The sequence below is a fragment of the Oncorhynchus gorbuscha genome, linkage group LG13, assembly GCF_021184085.1.
Source record: "Oncorhynchus gorbuscha isolate QuinsamMale2020 ecotype Even-year linkage group LG13, OgorEven_v1.0, whole genome shotgun sequence".
Classification (NCBI taxonomy): domain Eukaryota; kingdom Metazoa; phylum Chordata; class Actinopteri; order Salmoniformes; family Salmonidae; genus Oncorhynchus; species Oncorhynchus gorbuscha.
Genome location: NC_060185.1, coordinates 72,563,981 through 72,579,259, shown reverse-complemented (window position 1 = coordinate 72,579,259; position 15,279 = coordinate 72,563,981). Strand labels below are relative to the sequence as shown.

The 15,279-nt window shown below is 42.8% G+C and overlaps 1 protein-coding gene and 1 long non-coding RNA gene across 2 annotated transcripts in view; both read right to left on the bottom strand.

The window, feature by feature from the left end:
- The window catches only part of LOC123993490, a 28,922-nt gene extending 23,921 nt beyond the window's left edge, over positions 1-5,001 (bottom strand). The window contains exon 1 of the long non-coding RNA XR_006831457.1: positions 4,904-5,001. This is a non-coding gene — a long non-coding RNA (uncharacterized LOC123993490). The remainder of the gene's footprint in view (positions 1-4,903) is intronic.
- Positions 5,002-8,431: 3,430 nt separating this feature from the next.
- LOC123993489 (sequestosome-1-like) lies at positions 8,432-13,621 on the bottom strand. The gene is made up of 7 exons (XM_046295684.1): positions 13,315-13,621; positions 12,360-12,455; positions 10,365-10,696; positions 9,984-10,206; positions 9,666-9,868; positions 9,329-9,542; positions 8,432-9,116 (listed from the first exon to the last, which is right to left on the bottom strand). Exons 1-7 carry the CDS (start codon positions 13,481-13,483, stop codon positions 8,962-8,964), a joined length of 1,392 nt encoding a protein of 463 aa, XP_046151640.1. The 5' UTR covers positions 13,484-13,621; the 3' UTR covers positions 8,432-8,961.
- Positions 13,622-15,279: the final 1,658 nt, after the last annotated feature.

Genomic DNA, 15,279 nt, shown 5'->3' with positions numbered 1-15,279 from the left:
ATTCAAAAGTGACCAAAACATCAGCCAGGAAGCATAGGAACTGAGAAGTGGTCTGTGGTCACCACCTGCAGAACCACTCCTTTTATTGGGGGTGTCTTGCTAATTGCCTATAATTTCCACCTGTTGTCTATTCCATTTGCACAACAGCATGTGAAATTAATTGTCAATCAGTGTTGCTTCCAAAGTGGACAGTTTGATTTCACAGAAGTGTGATTGACTTGGAGTTACATTGTGTTGTTTAAGTGTTCCCTTTATTTTTTTTGAGCAGTGTAGATCAGGGCTAATGACCAAATGAAGCATTCAATGAAAATAACACCCTTCCTACAATCAAGTTTGATAATGCTGTGGGGTTGCTTTGTTGCCTCTGGTACTGGGGGCCTTAAACGTACTAAAGGCATCATTAAATCAGATTATCAGGTGTTTTGTCATCCAATGTTCAACCCAGTGTCCAAAAATTGGTTGTCCATTGAAGGATGTGGGTCTTCCAACAGGACAATGACCCCAAACCCACATAAGAACGTGCTGGACCATTCTGGACTGGCCAGCGAAGTGTCCATATACCTACGCCGGGGCCTCCCGAGTGGTGCAGCGGTCTAAGGCAATGCATCGAAATGCTTAAGGCATCACTACAGACCCAAGTTTGATCCCAGGTTGTGTCACAACCAGCTGTGACCTGGGATCCCATAGGGGAGGGCACAACTGGCCCAGCATCGTTCGGGTTTGGGGAGGCTTTACTTGGCTCATCGCGCTCTAGCGACTCCTTGTGGCAGGCAGGATGCCCGCAGGCTGACTTCGGTCGTCAGTTGAACTGTATTTCCTCCAACACATTAGTGCGGCTGGCTTCCGGGTTAAGCGGGCGGTTGTTATAAAGCCCAGTTTGGCGGTTCATGTTTGGGAGTACCCATGACTTGACCTTCACCCCTCCCGAACCCATTGGTCAGTTGCAGCGATGAGACAATAACATAATTGGATCGCAATTGGATATCACGAAATTAGGGAGGAAAAAGTGGGGTTAAAAAAACAGCAGTTGGTGGAGGGCACCCCTCAAGCATTGAAGAATTAGAGCAGTTTGCTGCTGAAAAGTGCACCAAATTGCCAGTAGAAAGGTGCAGCAAGCTCATTGATGGCTATAAAGTGTTTGTCTGCAGTTATCTTGGCTAAAGGCTGTGCAACCAAGTACTAGCTGTGGCAGCAAGTAGTCTAGTTGTTAGTGTTGGGCCAGTAACCGAAAGGTTGCTAGATCGAATCCCCGAGCTGACGAGGTAAAAATCTGTCATACCCCACCACCATTATGGGGCACTCTGTTGACAACAATGACATCAGCAAACCGCTTGCCCACACAACACCATACACGCTGTCTGCCATCTGCCCGGTACAGTTGAAACCGGGATTCATCGAAGGTGATCTGCGGTTACGCCTATCGTGAAAAGGAGGTTAAAACATGCACCGGTGTTCAAGTATCAATAGGCAGACTGCTGATCCCTGCTCTGAAAATGTCTGAACTTAAATTAAATTTTTGTATGGTAGACTAGTCCTACTCTAGACAGTATTATTATCAAACAACTCTTGTGATTCTACATGCAACAGGTCTACAAAGAAATAACTTCAGGCTTTCTGCACTGATAGTAGGCTGCATTCCGCACATGACAATGTACATTAAAGTCATTACATGTACACTACCATTCAAATATTTTTGAATGCCTACTCATTCAAGGGTTTTTATTTTACTATTTTCTACATTGTAGAATAATAATGAAGACATCAAAACTATGAAATAACACATTGGAATCATGTAGGAAGCAAAAAAGTGTTAAACAAGTGCAAATATATTTTATATTTGAGATTCTTCAAATAGCCACCCTTTGCTTTGATGACAGCTTTGCACACTCTTGGCATTCTCTCAGCTTCATGAGGTAGTCACCTGGAATGCATTTCAATTAACAGGTGTGTCTAATTAAAAGTTAATTTGTGGAATTTCTTTCCTTAATGTGTTTGAGACAATCAGTTGTGTTGTGACACGGTAGGGGTGGTATACAGAAGATAGCCCTATTTGGTAAAAGACCAAGTCCATATTATGGAAAGAACAGCTCAAATACTAAAGAGAAGACTCCATTACTTTACAAATAATTAAATCTGGAACATTTCAGGAACTTTGGAAGTTTCTTCAAGTGCAGTTGCAAAAATGATAAAACGGTATGATGAAACTGGCTCTCATGAGGACCGCCACAGAAATGGAAGACCCAGAGTTCCCTCTGCTGCAGAGGATAAGTTCATTGTAGTTACCAACGTCAGAAATTGCAGCCCAAATAAATGCTTCAGAGTTCAAGTAACAGACACATATCAACATCAACTGTTCAGAGACGACTGTGAATCAGGCCTTCATGGTCAAATTGCTGCACAGAAACCTCGACAAAAGGACACCAATAAGAAGACTTGCTTGGGCCAATAAACATGAGCAATGGACATTAGACCGGTGGAAATGTGTCCATCGGTCTAGAGTCCAAATTGGAGATTTTTGGTTTCAACCACTGTGTCTTTGTGAGACAGTGTGGATGAACGGATGATCTCCGCATGTGTATTTCTCACCGTAAAGCATGGAGGTGGTGTTTTTCTGGTGACACTGTCTGTGATTTATTTCGAATTCAAGGCACACTTAACCAGCATGGCTACCACAGCATTCTGTAGAGATACGCCATCCCATCTGGTTTGGGCTTAGTGGGACTATAATTTGTTTTTCAACAGGACAATGACCAAACACACCTCCAGCCTGTATATGTCTATTTGACCAAGAAGGATAAGATGAGTTGGATTGCAAAGTGAAGGAAAATCAGCCAACAAGTGCCTAGCACATGTGGGAACTCCGTCAACACTGTTGGAAAATCATTCCAGGAGAAGCTGGTTGAGAAAATGCCAAGCATGTACAAAGCTGTCATCAAGCCAAGGGTGACTATATAAAATGTACAAAGCTGTCATCAAGCCAAGGGTGACTATATAAAATATATTCTGGTTTGTTTAACACTTTTTTTGGTTACAACATGATTCAATATGTGTTAATTTATAGTTTTAATGTCTTCACTATTATTCAACAATGTAGAAAATAGTAAAAGTAAAGAACCCCTTGAATGAGTAGGGAGTTTTTGACCAGTAGTGTAAGTTAGAAGAAATATGAATACAGACTTACTCTTAATTGGCCAATGCCTGACAGCTCAACACATACATAAAGTTCAACTGCATTGTAGACTCTCGTGTCAGATTTAAACTGACTGTAACCTTAACATGGACAACTCCGATTGCCCTTTTGTCATACACGATACGTCCCATTGACTTTATAATATAAGGCATGCCCTCTCCTCAAATCCACCACACTGAATCAGTTTCCTACCTATCGCCATTCCTGTGCTTATCCCTAGGTATTTGCCTGGCACATTTTCTCTTCTATGCATGACCGACCACATTCTCTGTCATTTCCAAAACTCCCGCCTGCTGTGTACCAGAGTTTTAGGACTAGCTGGTTAAGTTAGCACAAAGTATCCAACGCTCCCGCCTGCGGAACACCTGCCCTGAACGCTAACAGAACTGCGGGAAAACAGTTCCTGACAGGGAAAGACGAAGGACACTGTCTACCGGTGTATGGCTGGATAGCTACCGTTGCCCACACCGGGCTTATACTGGCATCCAACGTTATTGTGCATTAATGCCACCTACTCTACTGGATCACCCCCGCCTGTCGTAACTAAAATATACCAATAGAAGTATAAAAAGCGGATGTTCATTTAGGAACCAATGGGATAGTCGGGGGGGGGGGGGTTTTTTGAATGGGCTGCGTCTCAATTACGACATCCGCCGATATTGCCCTTCCACATCTGTGGTGGAAGAGCTAGAGCAGTGTTTGTCAGACCATGAGACATCCCGAAAGTTGGTGTTCTCACGAAAACGTCTGTAGCGTCCAAACGGTTTGGCCTACAAACTATGACCAGTCTATTGAATGCTGAGACACTAACAAACTCAATGGTGTTCTCCGTTTTGCCTCACAAGACAACTGGTACCAGTACTTTCAGAAAAAAACAATTATGGAAGTATATATAGGATAGTTTAGTGCCTAAATTAAGGGGATAAATACATGCAAAAATAAATATCTATTTTCTTCCTGATCTCTTGACACTTCAGAACAAACATCCTTTTGATTTTGTTTTGGAACATCTGTTCCATGCAGTAAGTCTGTTATTCAATGTGTTGTTATTGGCTAATAGGTGTGTGTGGGGTTCATGAAGGAACCAATGGGATGCTCAAGGGGGTTTGTTCATAAAGGATCCAAATGGGCATGCCCACATGCAGGAACACCCGGAATTGTGGATTGCATTTCTGAGCATCAAATTCATCATGGGAACCACTCAGTTGCACACTATTGGAGGAGCTAAACATTTCCATAGCTTCCCACGCCACGTTTGCGCCGCCACTCCGCTTCCCTTCCATTGAAAATTAATAAGAACACATGCATATGGGCCGTAATCACTTAAAATTGAACAACTTCCTCTTTCGACAGTTTTGAAAAACATTCCCGGGAAAATAACATCTCAGGCTTGTCGTTTAACTACTACAACTAAAACAAAGAACATGGTTAAGGAATGTAATGTCCTAAGATGCTGTTTATGCCAAATCTACCAAGTGCAACAGGTAACAAAAGTTTAAGTTGCTACTAACTAGCTTGTATGCGTTGCATGTGTAAATATTTGCTCCATTGATTTCGGGTTAAAATGAGCAAAACAAATGCAAGCTTAGGCTGGCAAGCTGTGTGGGGAAAAGCAGTCGGTCATCAAGGTAAACCAGCTAGCTAATGATTTATTCAGACCACACAGTTGGCAAACTTTGTAAATTATTTGCAAAAACATTTGTTTTGTTTAACCTTTCCAGGAGTTTGGACGTAGCTCTGAAGTGGATTGTAGACGTCATGTTCAGAAGCTCAATGCCAGGCGGAGAGAGAACGCTCTTCTGTTATACAAGTGTTGGAGGGAAATTTGTCAGAAGATTTGGACACACGTGACCTGTATGTGTCAGTGTCTTCCCTAGTTTAATTTCCAGGTGCGGCGAAAAATGTTTGCCAATATGATATCGCTGTATGCTATGTCTCTGTTTATTATTTGTGCTAGGGAGGAGGTGGAAGTGGCTCAGTAAGAGCTGGTTGACAAAGCTCAGGAGTGTAATGACCAGAATGTGAGTTCACACCATTGTTATTGGTCATCAAACGCATGTTTTTGACACGTCCCATTCAATTGAACGTAGGCACAGGCTGTCGAGCACAAAGGATTATAGCGCTAGGCCTGAACTTGTCTTGCATTCTCATGCTTAGTTTAGGGTAGTAGCCATAAGAAAACATTTACAGTTCAAAATGACTGTATTCCTGTAGGCAGAAGAGGCTAATTGGAGTCTCAGGAGTAAATACCTGCAGAGAAGAAGTTGAGGAAGAGAATGTTTACAAAGACAGGAACCATCTCTAAGGCAACAGAAATGTCAGGTATTTCCATAGCTGTGTTCGAATACCCATACTAACATACTGTATACTACATACTTAATGAGTATATATTAGTTAATTTTAGTATACTGTAAACTAACAGTATCCTTTCAGTTGATTGAGCGTACTAGCTCTTTGCCAATCTAACAGAAGTTGATGCTTTTGCTATGCAACCTCTTGCTACCTAGTTAGCATAACAAATTACTAGTTACACATTTTACCACTTCGGGTGGGTTCTAAATTCAACCTGGAGTGACAGAGTGAGCTCGTAAATTCACAGCATTGTCCGTTTTGGAAATTTAGAGTGTTTTGCTCTCGGAGCGCACTGGATGCTCAGGCCGAGGAGTAGGATTTATTTGAGCATTCTGGTCTTCCAATGGCAGTCAAGCACCCAAGCTGATGTTGGCTAGCTTGTTAGCTACTTCCAGGCACATGAGACCACTCTTGACCATTTTACTCCACTAGCAGAGCTGGTTAGGTGGTTTTCATGTTATCCAGAGCGTTGGTGACTTTACTGCTGGCAACAATTGAATTACGCTTTTTTTGCCGACATTTGCTGACACCACCCATATTCAACTGGTGTTGAGCGCTCATAAATTAATTATACTGTGCTCTGGTACACTTATAGGAGACTGCTCTGAAATATGAGTAGATAGCCAGAGCGAATTTACGAAAGTGCCAGAATGTCGATTGAGAACGCACAACGACTATACCATTTAGCTAAGAATTACGGGAATAATCAAGTCAATTAACGATGGGTAGTTAGTTGGTCTATAGGTAATATACTGGCAAGTTTTATGTATAAGTAGTCAACTAACATACTGGTACTGCTGTAATGATATGCTATGTTGTTCGTAAGGGCAGCATAGCTAACAAATTATCAGCCAACAATGTGTAAGGTAACTTATTTGAAAAGTCATTACTTTATTACGTTGCTCAACATTGTCTTAACATTTTGTCATGCTAAATTTGTATCGGCTCTCTTTGTACTTCGGCTGCATATTTTCCACCATTTTCTTAAAATCTTAAAACTATGTGAAGCCCATTTCCTGAAGAATTGCATTATGGGCCCTAAAGTACGGAAATAGTGTCCTCTGTATGTATACTTAACATTTTGGCGAATTTAGTACGTCATCCGGGCGGGAACTTTTGGCATACTAACTATATCCATACTATGACCAATATGCATACTCTATACTCAATTCACATCACAAATAGTACGGTTAGAATGAGTATTCGAACACAGCTCATGACTCATGCCAAGCGAATTATACTGAACAAAAATATAGATTCAGCATGCAACAATTTCAACCATTTTACTGAGTTACTTTATTTCAATTGACTGATTTCCTTATATAAACTAAGGCCTAATCTATGGATTTCACATCACTGGGCAGGGGCATGGCCCAGCCAATCAGAATGTGATTTTTTTTCCCCACAAAAGGGCTTGATTACAGATTTATCAGCTGTCTGGGGGGCTGGTCTCAGACGATCCCTCGGTTGAAGACTGATGTGGAGGTCCTGGGCTGGCGTGGTTACATGTGGTCTGCGGTTGCGAGGCCGGTTGGACATACTGCCAAATTCTCTAAAATGACGTTCCAGGTGACTTATGGTAGAGAAATTGGCATTCTATTCTCTGGCAACAGCTCTGGTGGACATTCATGCAGTCAGCATGTCAATTGCTTTCCCCCTCAACTTGAGGCATCTGTGGTGTTGTGACAACTGCACAATTTAAAGTGGCCTTTTATGTTCCATTATGTGTCTACATGTTTGTGCCTAAACAGTAGCCTACATGTCATCCCCCACTGTGTCTACACCATCGTCATGGAACAGGAGGATCAACTGGCCACCATTATAAAACACTGATCCAAAACCAGCACCACTCATATACTATGCCCTTCTATATATGACAGAATCTGTGTTTAGATTGAGCATAGGTATGTGACAGCATGGATTAATGCGGCCCAACATTGAGGTAGAAAAGAGAATGGGGGGAGTGTATATAATTGTAGAAGAGGGCAGCATATGCTAATTCATACAAGCTGTTTAGCTTGTATGTACAAAACTAATATGCTTTCTCTGGTTTGTATTTACCAAAGCTAAGTCAAACACCCCAGCTCATTTGCCCCTGTAGAATGGTCTCCCAAACCATCAGCTCCCTGCAGACCACTCGTCTACCACAAACCCCCTAATGTAACTGCACCACCCTCAAACTCTTCAACTGCACAGCCAGGACCTTCTTGATCCTGGGGTACTGCAGTCACACAGACCTCCAAATGGGCCCAGATCCTAACTTCTGCCCCTCCTGAGGAAGAGGAGACCAACTGGAGTGGTGCAATGCATATGGATGAATTCCATACCACTGGTTCTAAAAGTTTCCAATGTGATGCTCAAGGACCAGTACTATATGAAGGCCCCTATTAGACAACCAGGCTGTGGGTGTATTTCCATATTGGTGGGGGTTGTGGTTCTCTAGGGAAGACATTTGATCCGTTCACTATCACTCATTGTGGATTTGGGGAGGCAGCCAATAGCGGATGTTCCGCCTATATGTCCTTACCTGAGAGCAAAGCACCTGTCTGTCATCAGCCCGCGCACACCAAGTGACCATGCACTGCCCTCTGTTCTACACAGATGACTTTGACATTCGAAAAATCATGTAATGGGTTGCTCCTTTTTCAGTAGATGCCGAGTGCATCTAAATACTAAGTGGCCTAGTATTCTTCTGTAAACACTGAATGTTGTCATTTTAAACATTTAGTTCATTCAATTGCTTGAAATTTGATAATGTTTTCCGCTGATGAATAATTTCACTGACACGGCGGACAAATATGTAATCCCTAGATTCTGTCAAACTATCATTTGTAATCTTAATGTTGGCAATACATTAAAGTATTTAATGAGACAGTAGGAGAATGACAATTTCTTTGCAGAAGTATTTTATTTAGTTTTGAAAGGGGAGAAATATTTTCAATGTTAGACAATCATTCACACCTTTCACCTGGTTCTGTTGACACTGGTAATGAACATGTATTACTTCTGGTATTAACTCTACATGATACGTGATAGAACAGTTACTTGATTAATCAAACTCAATAGATGATACTTGCTATTGAGTGAACACTGACATATGTTAGTTAATCTTAACTGTTATCAATCCAATTTAACACTTTCAGTTAAATGACATCCCATTGAAAAGAGTTTAAAAGGTTATGGAAATATATATTTCCTTTTGGATAAATATTGACTAGTAAACCCTTTATACTGTAATTCAATGTCTGTACAACCATAACATTTAAAAATCGCAAGAATTATATTCAGATCTAATAGACTTGTGTGAGTAACTGCAAGTGCCAGAGGTGAATGAGAGGGACGGAAGAGAAGGCAGTATTGGTGAAGTGGCTATCTTAGGGGGATGTAGGTGTCCCTCAGGGTACGGTGTTGGGGCCCTGTTACTTCTTGGCGGGTTTGGCGTAGTGGATGGTGTCCAGGGCGGCCCCGACATCACAGTCCTTAGTGTGGAGGAGGCGGGTGAGCCAGCCACCCTCATCTGTGAAGCCCATGGCCAGCATCTGGGACAGGGACTCCACCAAGCGTGGGTCGGCATCTAGACAGACACGACAGTGAAGGGTCATTCTGGCGTAGGCAATTCTACTAGTAATCAGGGATATCATAGTAACCATTATGCCTACTACTAAATGGGGATAGAACTACCATTGACTGACGTCAAGTACTACTACTAGTAGTAGTGAGGATTAGGATATCACCACAGCAACTGCTACTTGTGATAGTTAAGAGAACTCATATCCTCCATCTTACCTTGAGGAAGGTGGGGGTAGGCTGCGGCCTCAGCGAGAGTGAGGGACTTCTGTGGTTCCTGTGAGGGACCCTGGGGGACAGTAGGGGACCCCGGGGCTTCCAGAGAGCCCTCGCCTACCCTGAGAGACTGGAGCTCACCTGTAGAGGGATCCACCTCCTTGGAGGTCAGGTGGGTCCACTCATCGTCACCACTGCCCCCTGGGTCTTTACCACCCTACACAGAAAGTTAGAGTTCAACAATATATACCATCTCAGAGAGACAAATGCATTTTATTCTTCCATTACTTTTGATTAAATCAAAATGTTTATAATGAAACTTTTCTTGTGTGCATCATACCATAGCTAAATCACTCGCACTCCCTAGGCTGCTAAGCCCGTCCACCACCATGTCCCCCTCTTTAGTCCCATCTCCCTCGGACACCCCTGTCCCGTTGTTGCTCCTAGCACTGGGGGGGCCTCCTGACCCAGGTGGGGACGGATTGGGGGTCATCACCTTGGTCCTCTTTGCCTCCAGCTCCACATCAATATCCACATCGATACCTGCAGGCAAGTGTAAGTAAGCCATTTCAGTGCATTTACATGTAGAGTGGTCAGTACATTTCAAATAATGGATTATTAGTAAAACAATTATATGGAGCTTTTCTCTTAGTCTTACCCAGTGGGCTAAGCATGGCTGCCACCCCTTCTCCAATGTTCTTCAGGTAATCCATATTGGCTTGGGACTGCTGGGAGGCAGCAGATGAGGCATCAGAGGGCTGTCTGTCACCTGGGGCTGCCTGGCCTGGCTGGGACCCAGAGGGACCAGGCTGGGCCTGGTTTTGGGCTTGAGCCCACGTGCAGTGCCTCATCTTCCTCATCCACTTCCCACGAGGGAACCACTGAATAGAAGAACAATTATAGAGGACATTTCTCCCCTAACCACACATACATTTTGTTCCTGGACTAAATTTTTTTTATTTAAATGGAGTTTTAAATTACTCAGATATGCAAGTATATCCACTTAGGGAAAAAAAAGGCATAAACACATGGGTCTCACCTCAAATGCGTTGTTGAAGGGGTGCCAGATGGGCAGGAGGACGTGCTCCTTGTGTAGCCCCTTGGCTTGGCACGTGGAGCACAGGTCATAGTCAGGGCACACTGTGCACTTGAAGCGGGTCCCCGCCACAGAGCCCTCACATTCGTCACAGGTCACATTGGGGTGCACCATGGGGGGCCCATGACCATGGTGGCCATGACCATGGTGGCCGTGGGAACCGTGAGGTGGGGGATGTCCCATATGAGGTGTTCCAGGGGGAGGAGGGAAGGCGAAAGGGGGGACACCCCCAGGGAAGGCAAAAGCAGGGAATTCACGCCTATGCTCCTTCTTCTCTGTAAAGAAAAGAAAGTTCACTACATGACCAAAAGTATGTAGATACCTACTCGAACATCTTATTCCAAAATCACCTACTCGAACATCTCATTCCAAAATCATAGTAATTAATATGAAGTTTCCCCACCCCCCACACTCTTCTTGGAAGGCTTTACACTACAGCAGGATTACCAAACTGGCGACCCGAATTTGGACCGCAGGGTTTTTTATTTGGCCCCCCAAGTTCTGAGCAAAAAAATATAAAAAGTAGTTTCTGGGGAGGGGAATTTACATTGTTGGATGTAATATATATATATATATATATTATATATATATATTCCAAGTATTCCCATGCATAAGAGACGACCATATACAAATGTAAAGCAAGGATTGAAATTGTTTTATTCAAACATATCTGTTTGGGCTTCTTGCGGTCAAGTTGCAGGCTACAATTTATGTTATGTTTTTGGCCCCCTGGCCATCCGCCCAAGAAAACAAAAATCGGCCCACGGCTGAATCTAGTTGAGGATCCCTGCACTACATATTGGAACATTGCTGCGGGGACTTGCTTCCATTCAGCCACGAGCATTAGTGAGGTCAGGCATTGCTGTTGGGTGATTAGGCCTGGTTCAAAGTCAGTGTTCCAATTTATCCTAAAGATGTTTGATGGGGTTAAGGTCAGAGCTCTGTGCAGGCCAGTCAAGTTCTTCCACACCGATCTCAACAAACCATTTCTGTATGGACCTCACTTTGTGCATGGGGGCATTGTCATGCTGAAATAGAAAAGGGCCTTCCCCAAACTGTACCACAAAGTTGGAAGCACAGAATCATCTAGAATGTCATTATATGCTGTAGCGTTAACATTTCCCTACACTGGAGCTAAGGTGCCTAGCCTGAACCATGAAGAACAGCCACAGACCATTATTTCTCTTCCACCAAACTTTACAATTGGCATTATGCAGTCGGGCAGGTAGTGTTCTCCTGGCATCTGCCAAACCAAGATTCATCTGTCAAACTGCCAGAAAGTGAAGGGCGATTCATCACTCCAGAGAAAAAATTATACTGCTCCAGAGTCCCAATGGCGGCGAGCTTTACACCACTCCAGCCGATGCTTGATATCGCGCATGGTGATCTTAGGCTTGTATGCGGCTGCTCGGCCATGGAAACCCATTTAATGAAGCTCCCGGCAAACAGTTATTGTGCTGACATTGCTACCAAAGGCAGTTTGGAACTCGGCAGTATGTTGCAGAGGACAGACGACTTTTATGTGCTTCAGCATTCAGCGGTCCTGTTCTGTGAGCTTGTATGGCACACCACTTCGCTGCTGAGCCGTTGTTGCTCCTAGACATTTCCACTTCACAATAACACCACTTAGTTGACCTGTGCAGCTCTAGCAGGACAGATACTTGATATACTGACTTGTTGGAAAGGTGGCAGCCCATGACAGTGCCACTGAGCTATTCAGTATGGTCATTCTCCTGCCATTGTTTGTCTGTTGAGATTGCATGACTGTGCTCAATTTTATACACCTGTCAGCAATGGGTCTAGCGGGTGTACTTATGAACTAAAATGTGTCAGTAACAATGAGAATGCTAAGTTATTCCAGTAATGATGACTTAATACATTACACATTAGTAACAATTCTATTCATTTGTATCTATTAGATTTGATCACAAGACTCACCCTTGATGAAGAGGCGGAAGGTGTAGTCCTTGATGCAGGTGAGGCCCATGATGAGCTCATCATCAGTGGAGAAGGCGATCATGTCACCATCTTCATCTGGGTAGAAAATAAAGAGGTCACATCTCAGATAATTACATAATAGCTGCCAGAGTTCACAAGTAAGGACAACTGTCCACAGTTTATCCTCACTAGCTTTTTTATTTGAAGAACAATGGTTAGTTTAGGGAATATTGTTCATACAAAGTGTTGTGCTAAGACCAACAGGGTTGTCATTTTCAAAGTTAGTTTTTTTGAAAATGCCCCACTTTATTTTTTTAAATCAATGCAGTCTGATCAATTAATATTGAATAGTATAATTCACTACCTGGGGGGGGGCTGCAAGATAGTTCATTTAGCAATCCTAAAAGCCTAAACACTGGAATATAAAAAAGTGCCCCCTTCACTGTATCCCATGTTAAAATTAATGGATGTTTTGTCCACTATGAACTGACAGGTGTTTAGGCAGGGCTAGTTTAGAGAAATGTAGTATAACAAATGTCACCTGTTTAAGGATGAAGACTATAATTGGTAACCGACTTAAATTTACCACATCGCATGTATGACAAATGAAACAGGGCCTGCTCACTCAAAACTGACATTCACCATGAAATGCTATGTTAAATGTAGGCCTGTAAAAACGCTCTGTGTACAAACTATCCGATTTATATAGTGCAATATGGTGCATAAAGACAAATTGTCTTGTTGAGCTCTATTTTGGTCGGGAGATTATTGAATTTATTGCAATTTTGACACATTTATCAGTAGTCTAGTTTGTTCAGTACGTACTGCGCTGCGCGCGGCGGATAATATTATGGAAGATTACAGCCCAACAGCAATATTCAGATATGACAACATAATAAACGCAATTGAAGACACTACAGTGGATTCCTATAAATGGTCACTAGTATAGGCTTACCTTTGTAAAACATTTGATAGGTGACATTTCGCAGGGTTGAGAAAACATCCTCAACCTTTTTTTTCAGATACTCAAAACTCGTTGAAACATCTTGGTCCACAGCAATGCGACGAATTTCTTTCGGCGCATCCTCCTTCCCAAGGAGATAGGCTTTGACGGTCATAGACATGGTTGAGTATTTTCACAATTTCAGCCCTATACTCGCTCCGAAATATTTGTTGCGCAGTTAAAATGTTGGCCCGCTCCACTGCAAACTCGATCGCTGTCAGTGCGTCGTGCTTTTCTGGGTACAGTTCCGTTTATAAACCTTATATGGCGTCACGTGTCATATTTATGCAGCTGTCTAGCCAATCACGAGGGCTTGGAGCGGCTTCATGGGGAAGTCCACCGTTTCTAAATGGCGATGGTACGAGGTATTTTTGCTCAATGGGACGTCCATACCCTCCATTAAAGTAGAAATGTACGGGTTACTGTACGGGTAGGGATTAAATGGGTAATCAGAAGTTGCTCCATCCACTTTTTGACTTATAAATGAATTATATGTACACATTGATTTTGAAAGATATAACTTATAAATAAATGCCGTAGTTCAACCGTCCCAATCAAAACCCCAAATTAACCGGTTTTATACAAAGTAAACGTAAACAAAAACTACATCGTTTTAACCATGTTTTGAGGCTATGATTTTGATATCATGGATGGTCAGTCCTTGCATCCAAAGCTATGTCTATGAATTTGTGAGTGGTTACATTTCTCAAGCCCTATCCATAAGCTTTTTTAGCGAAACAGGGGAAGGGAAAACGCTTTGTTACTGTTTCTACTGCTGATTCCCGATTTAAGGTTCGGGTTGGGTTTAGGGTAGGGATGTAGCAAGGATAACGGATAACACTAACTAAATGACAACGCTCTGCTCCTTCTGTTGTTGTGCGCAAAAGGCTTCCAAGCTAATTGAAACAAATGGGTGGGACGCTAAAGGTTGAATGAAGTTAGAGGCCGAGGTATGACAAGGCACTTTCCGTACCGGAATTCCCAGCGTGCCTTGATGACAGCTTTGCACACTCTTGGCATTCTCTCAACCAGCTTCATGAGGTAATCACCTGGAATGCATTTCAATAAACAGGTGTGCCTTGTTAAAAGTTAATTTGTGGATTTTCTTTCATTCTTAATGTGTTTGGGCCCATCAGTTGTGTTGTGACAGAGTAGGGGTGGTATTTAAAGGATAGCCCTATTTGGTAAAATACCAAGTCCACATTATTGCAAGAACAGCTCAAATAAGCAAAGACAAACAACAGTCCATCATTACTTTAAGACATGAAGGTCAGTCAATCCAGAAAATTTCAACAACTTTGAAAGTTTCTTCAAGTGCGGTCGCAAAAACCATCAAGCGGTATGATGAAACTGGCTCTCACGAGTTCTGCAACAGGAAAGTAAGAGACAGAGTTACCGCTGCTGCAGAGGTTAAGTTCATTAGAGTTACCAGCCTCAGAAATTGCAGCCCAAATAAATGCTTCACAGAGTTCAAGTAACAGACACATCTCAACATCAACTATTCAGAGTAGACGGAGTGAATCAGGCCTTCATGGTCAAATTGGTGCAAAAAAACACTAATAAAGGACACCAATAAGAAGACAAGACTTGCTTGGGCCATGTCTTTGTGAGACGTATAGTAGGTGAACGAATGATCTCCGCATGTGTTGTTCCCACCATGAAGCATGGAGGTGTGGTGGTGCTTTGCTGGTGGCACTGTCAGTTCTTTATTTAGAATTCAAGGCACCCTTAACCACCACAGCATTCTGCAGTGATACACCATCCCATCTGGTTTGCGCTTAGTGGGACTATCATTTGTTTTTCAACAGGACAATGACCCAACACACCTTCAGGCTGTATAAGAGCTATTTGACCAAGGAGAGTGATGGAGTGCTGCATCAGATGACCTGGCCTCCACAATCACCCGACCTCAATCCA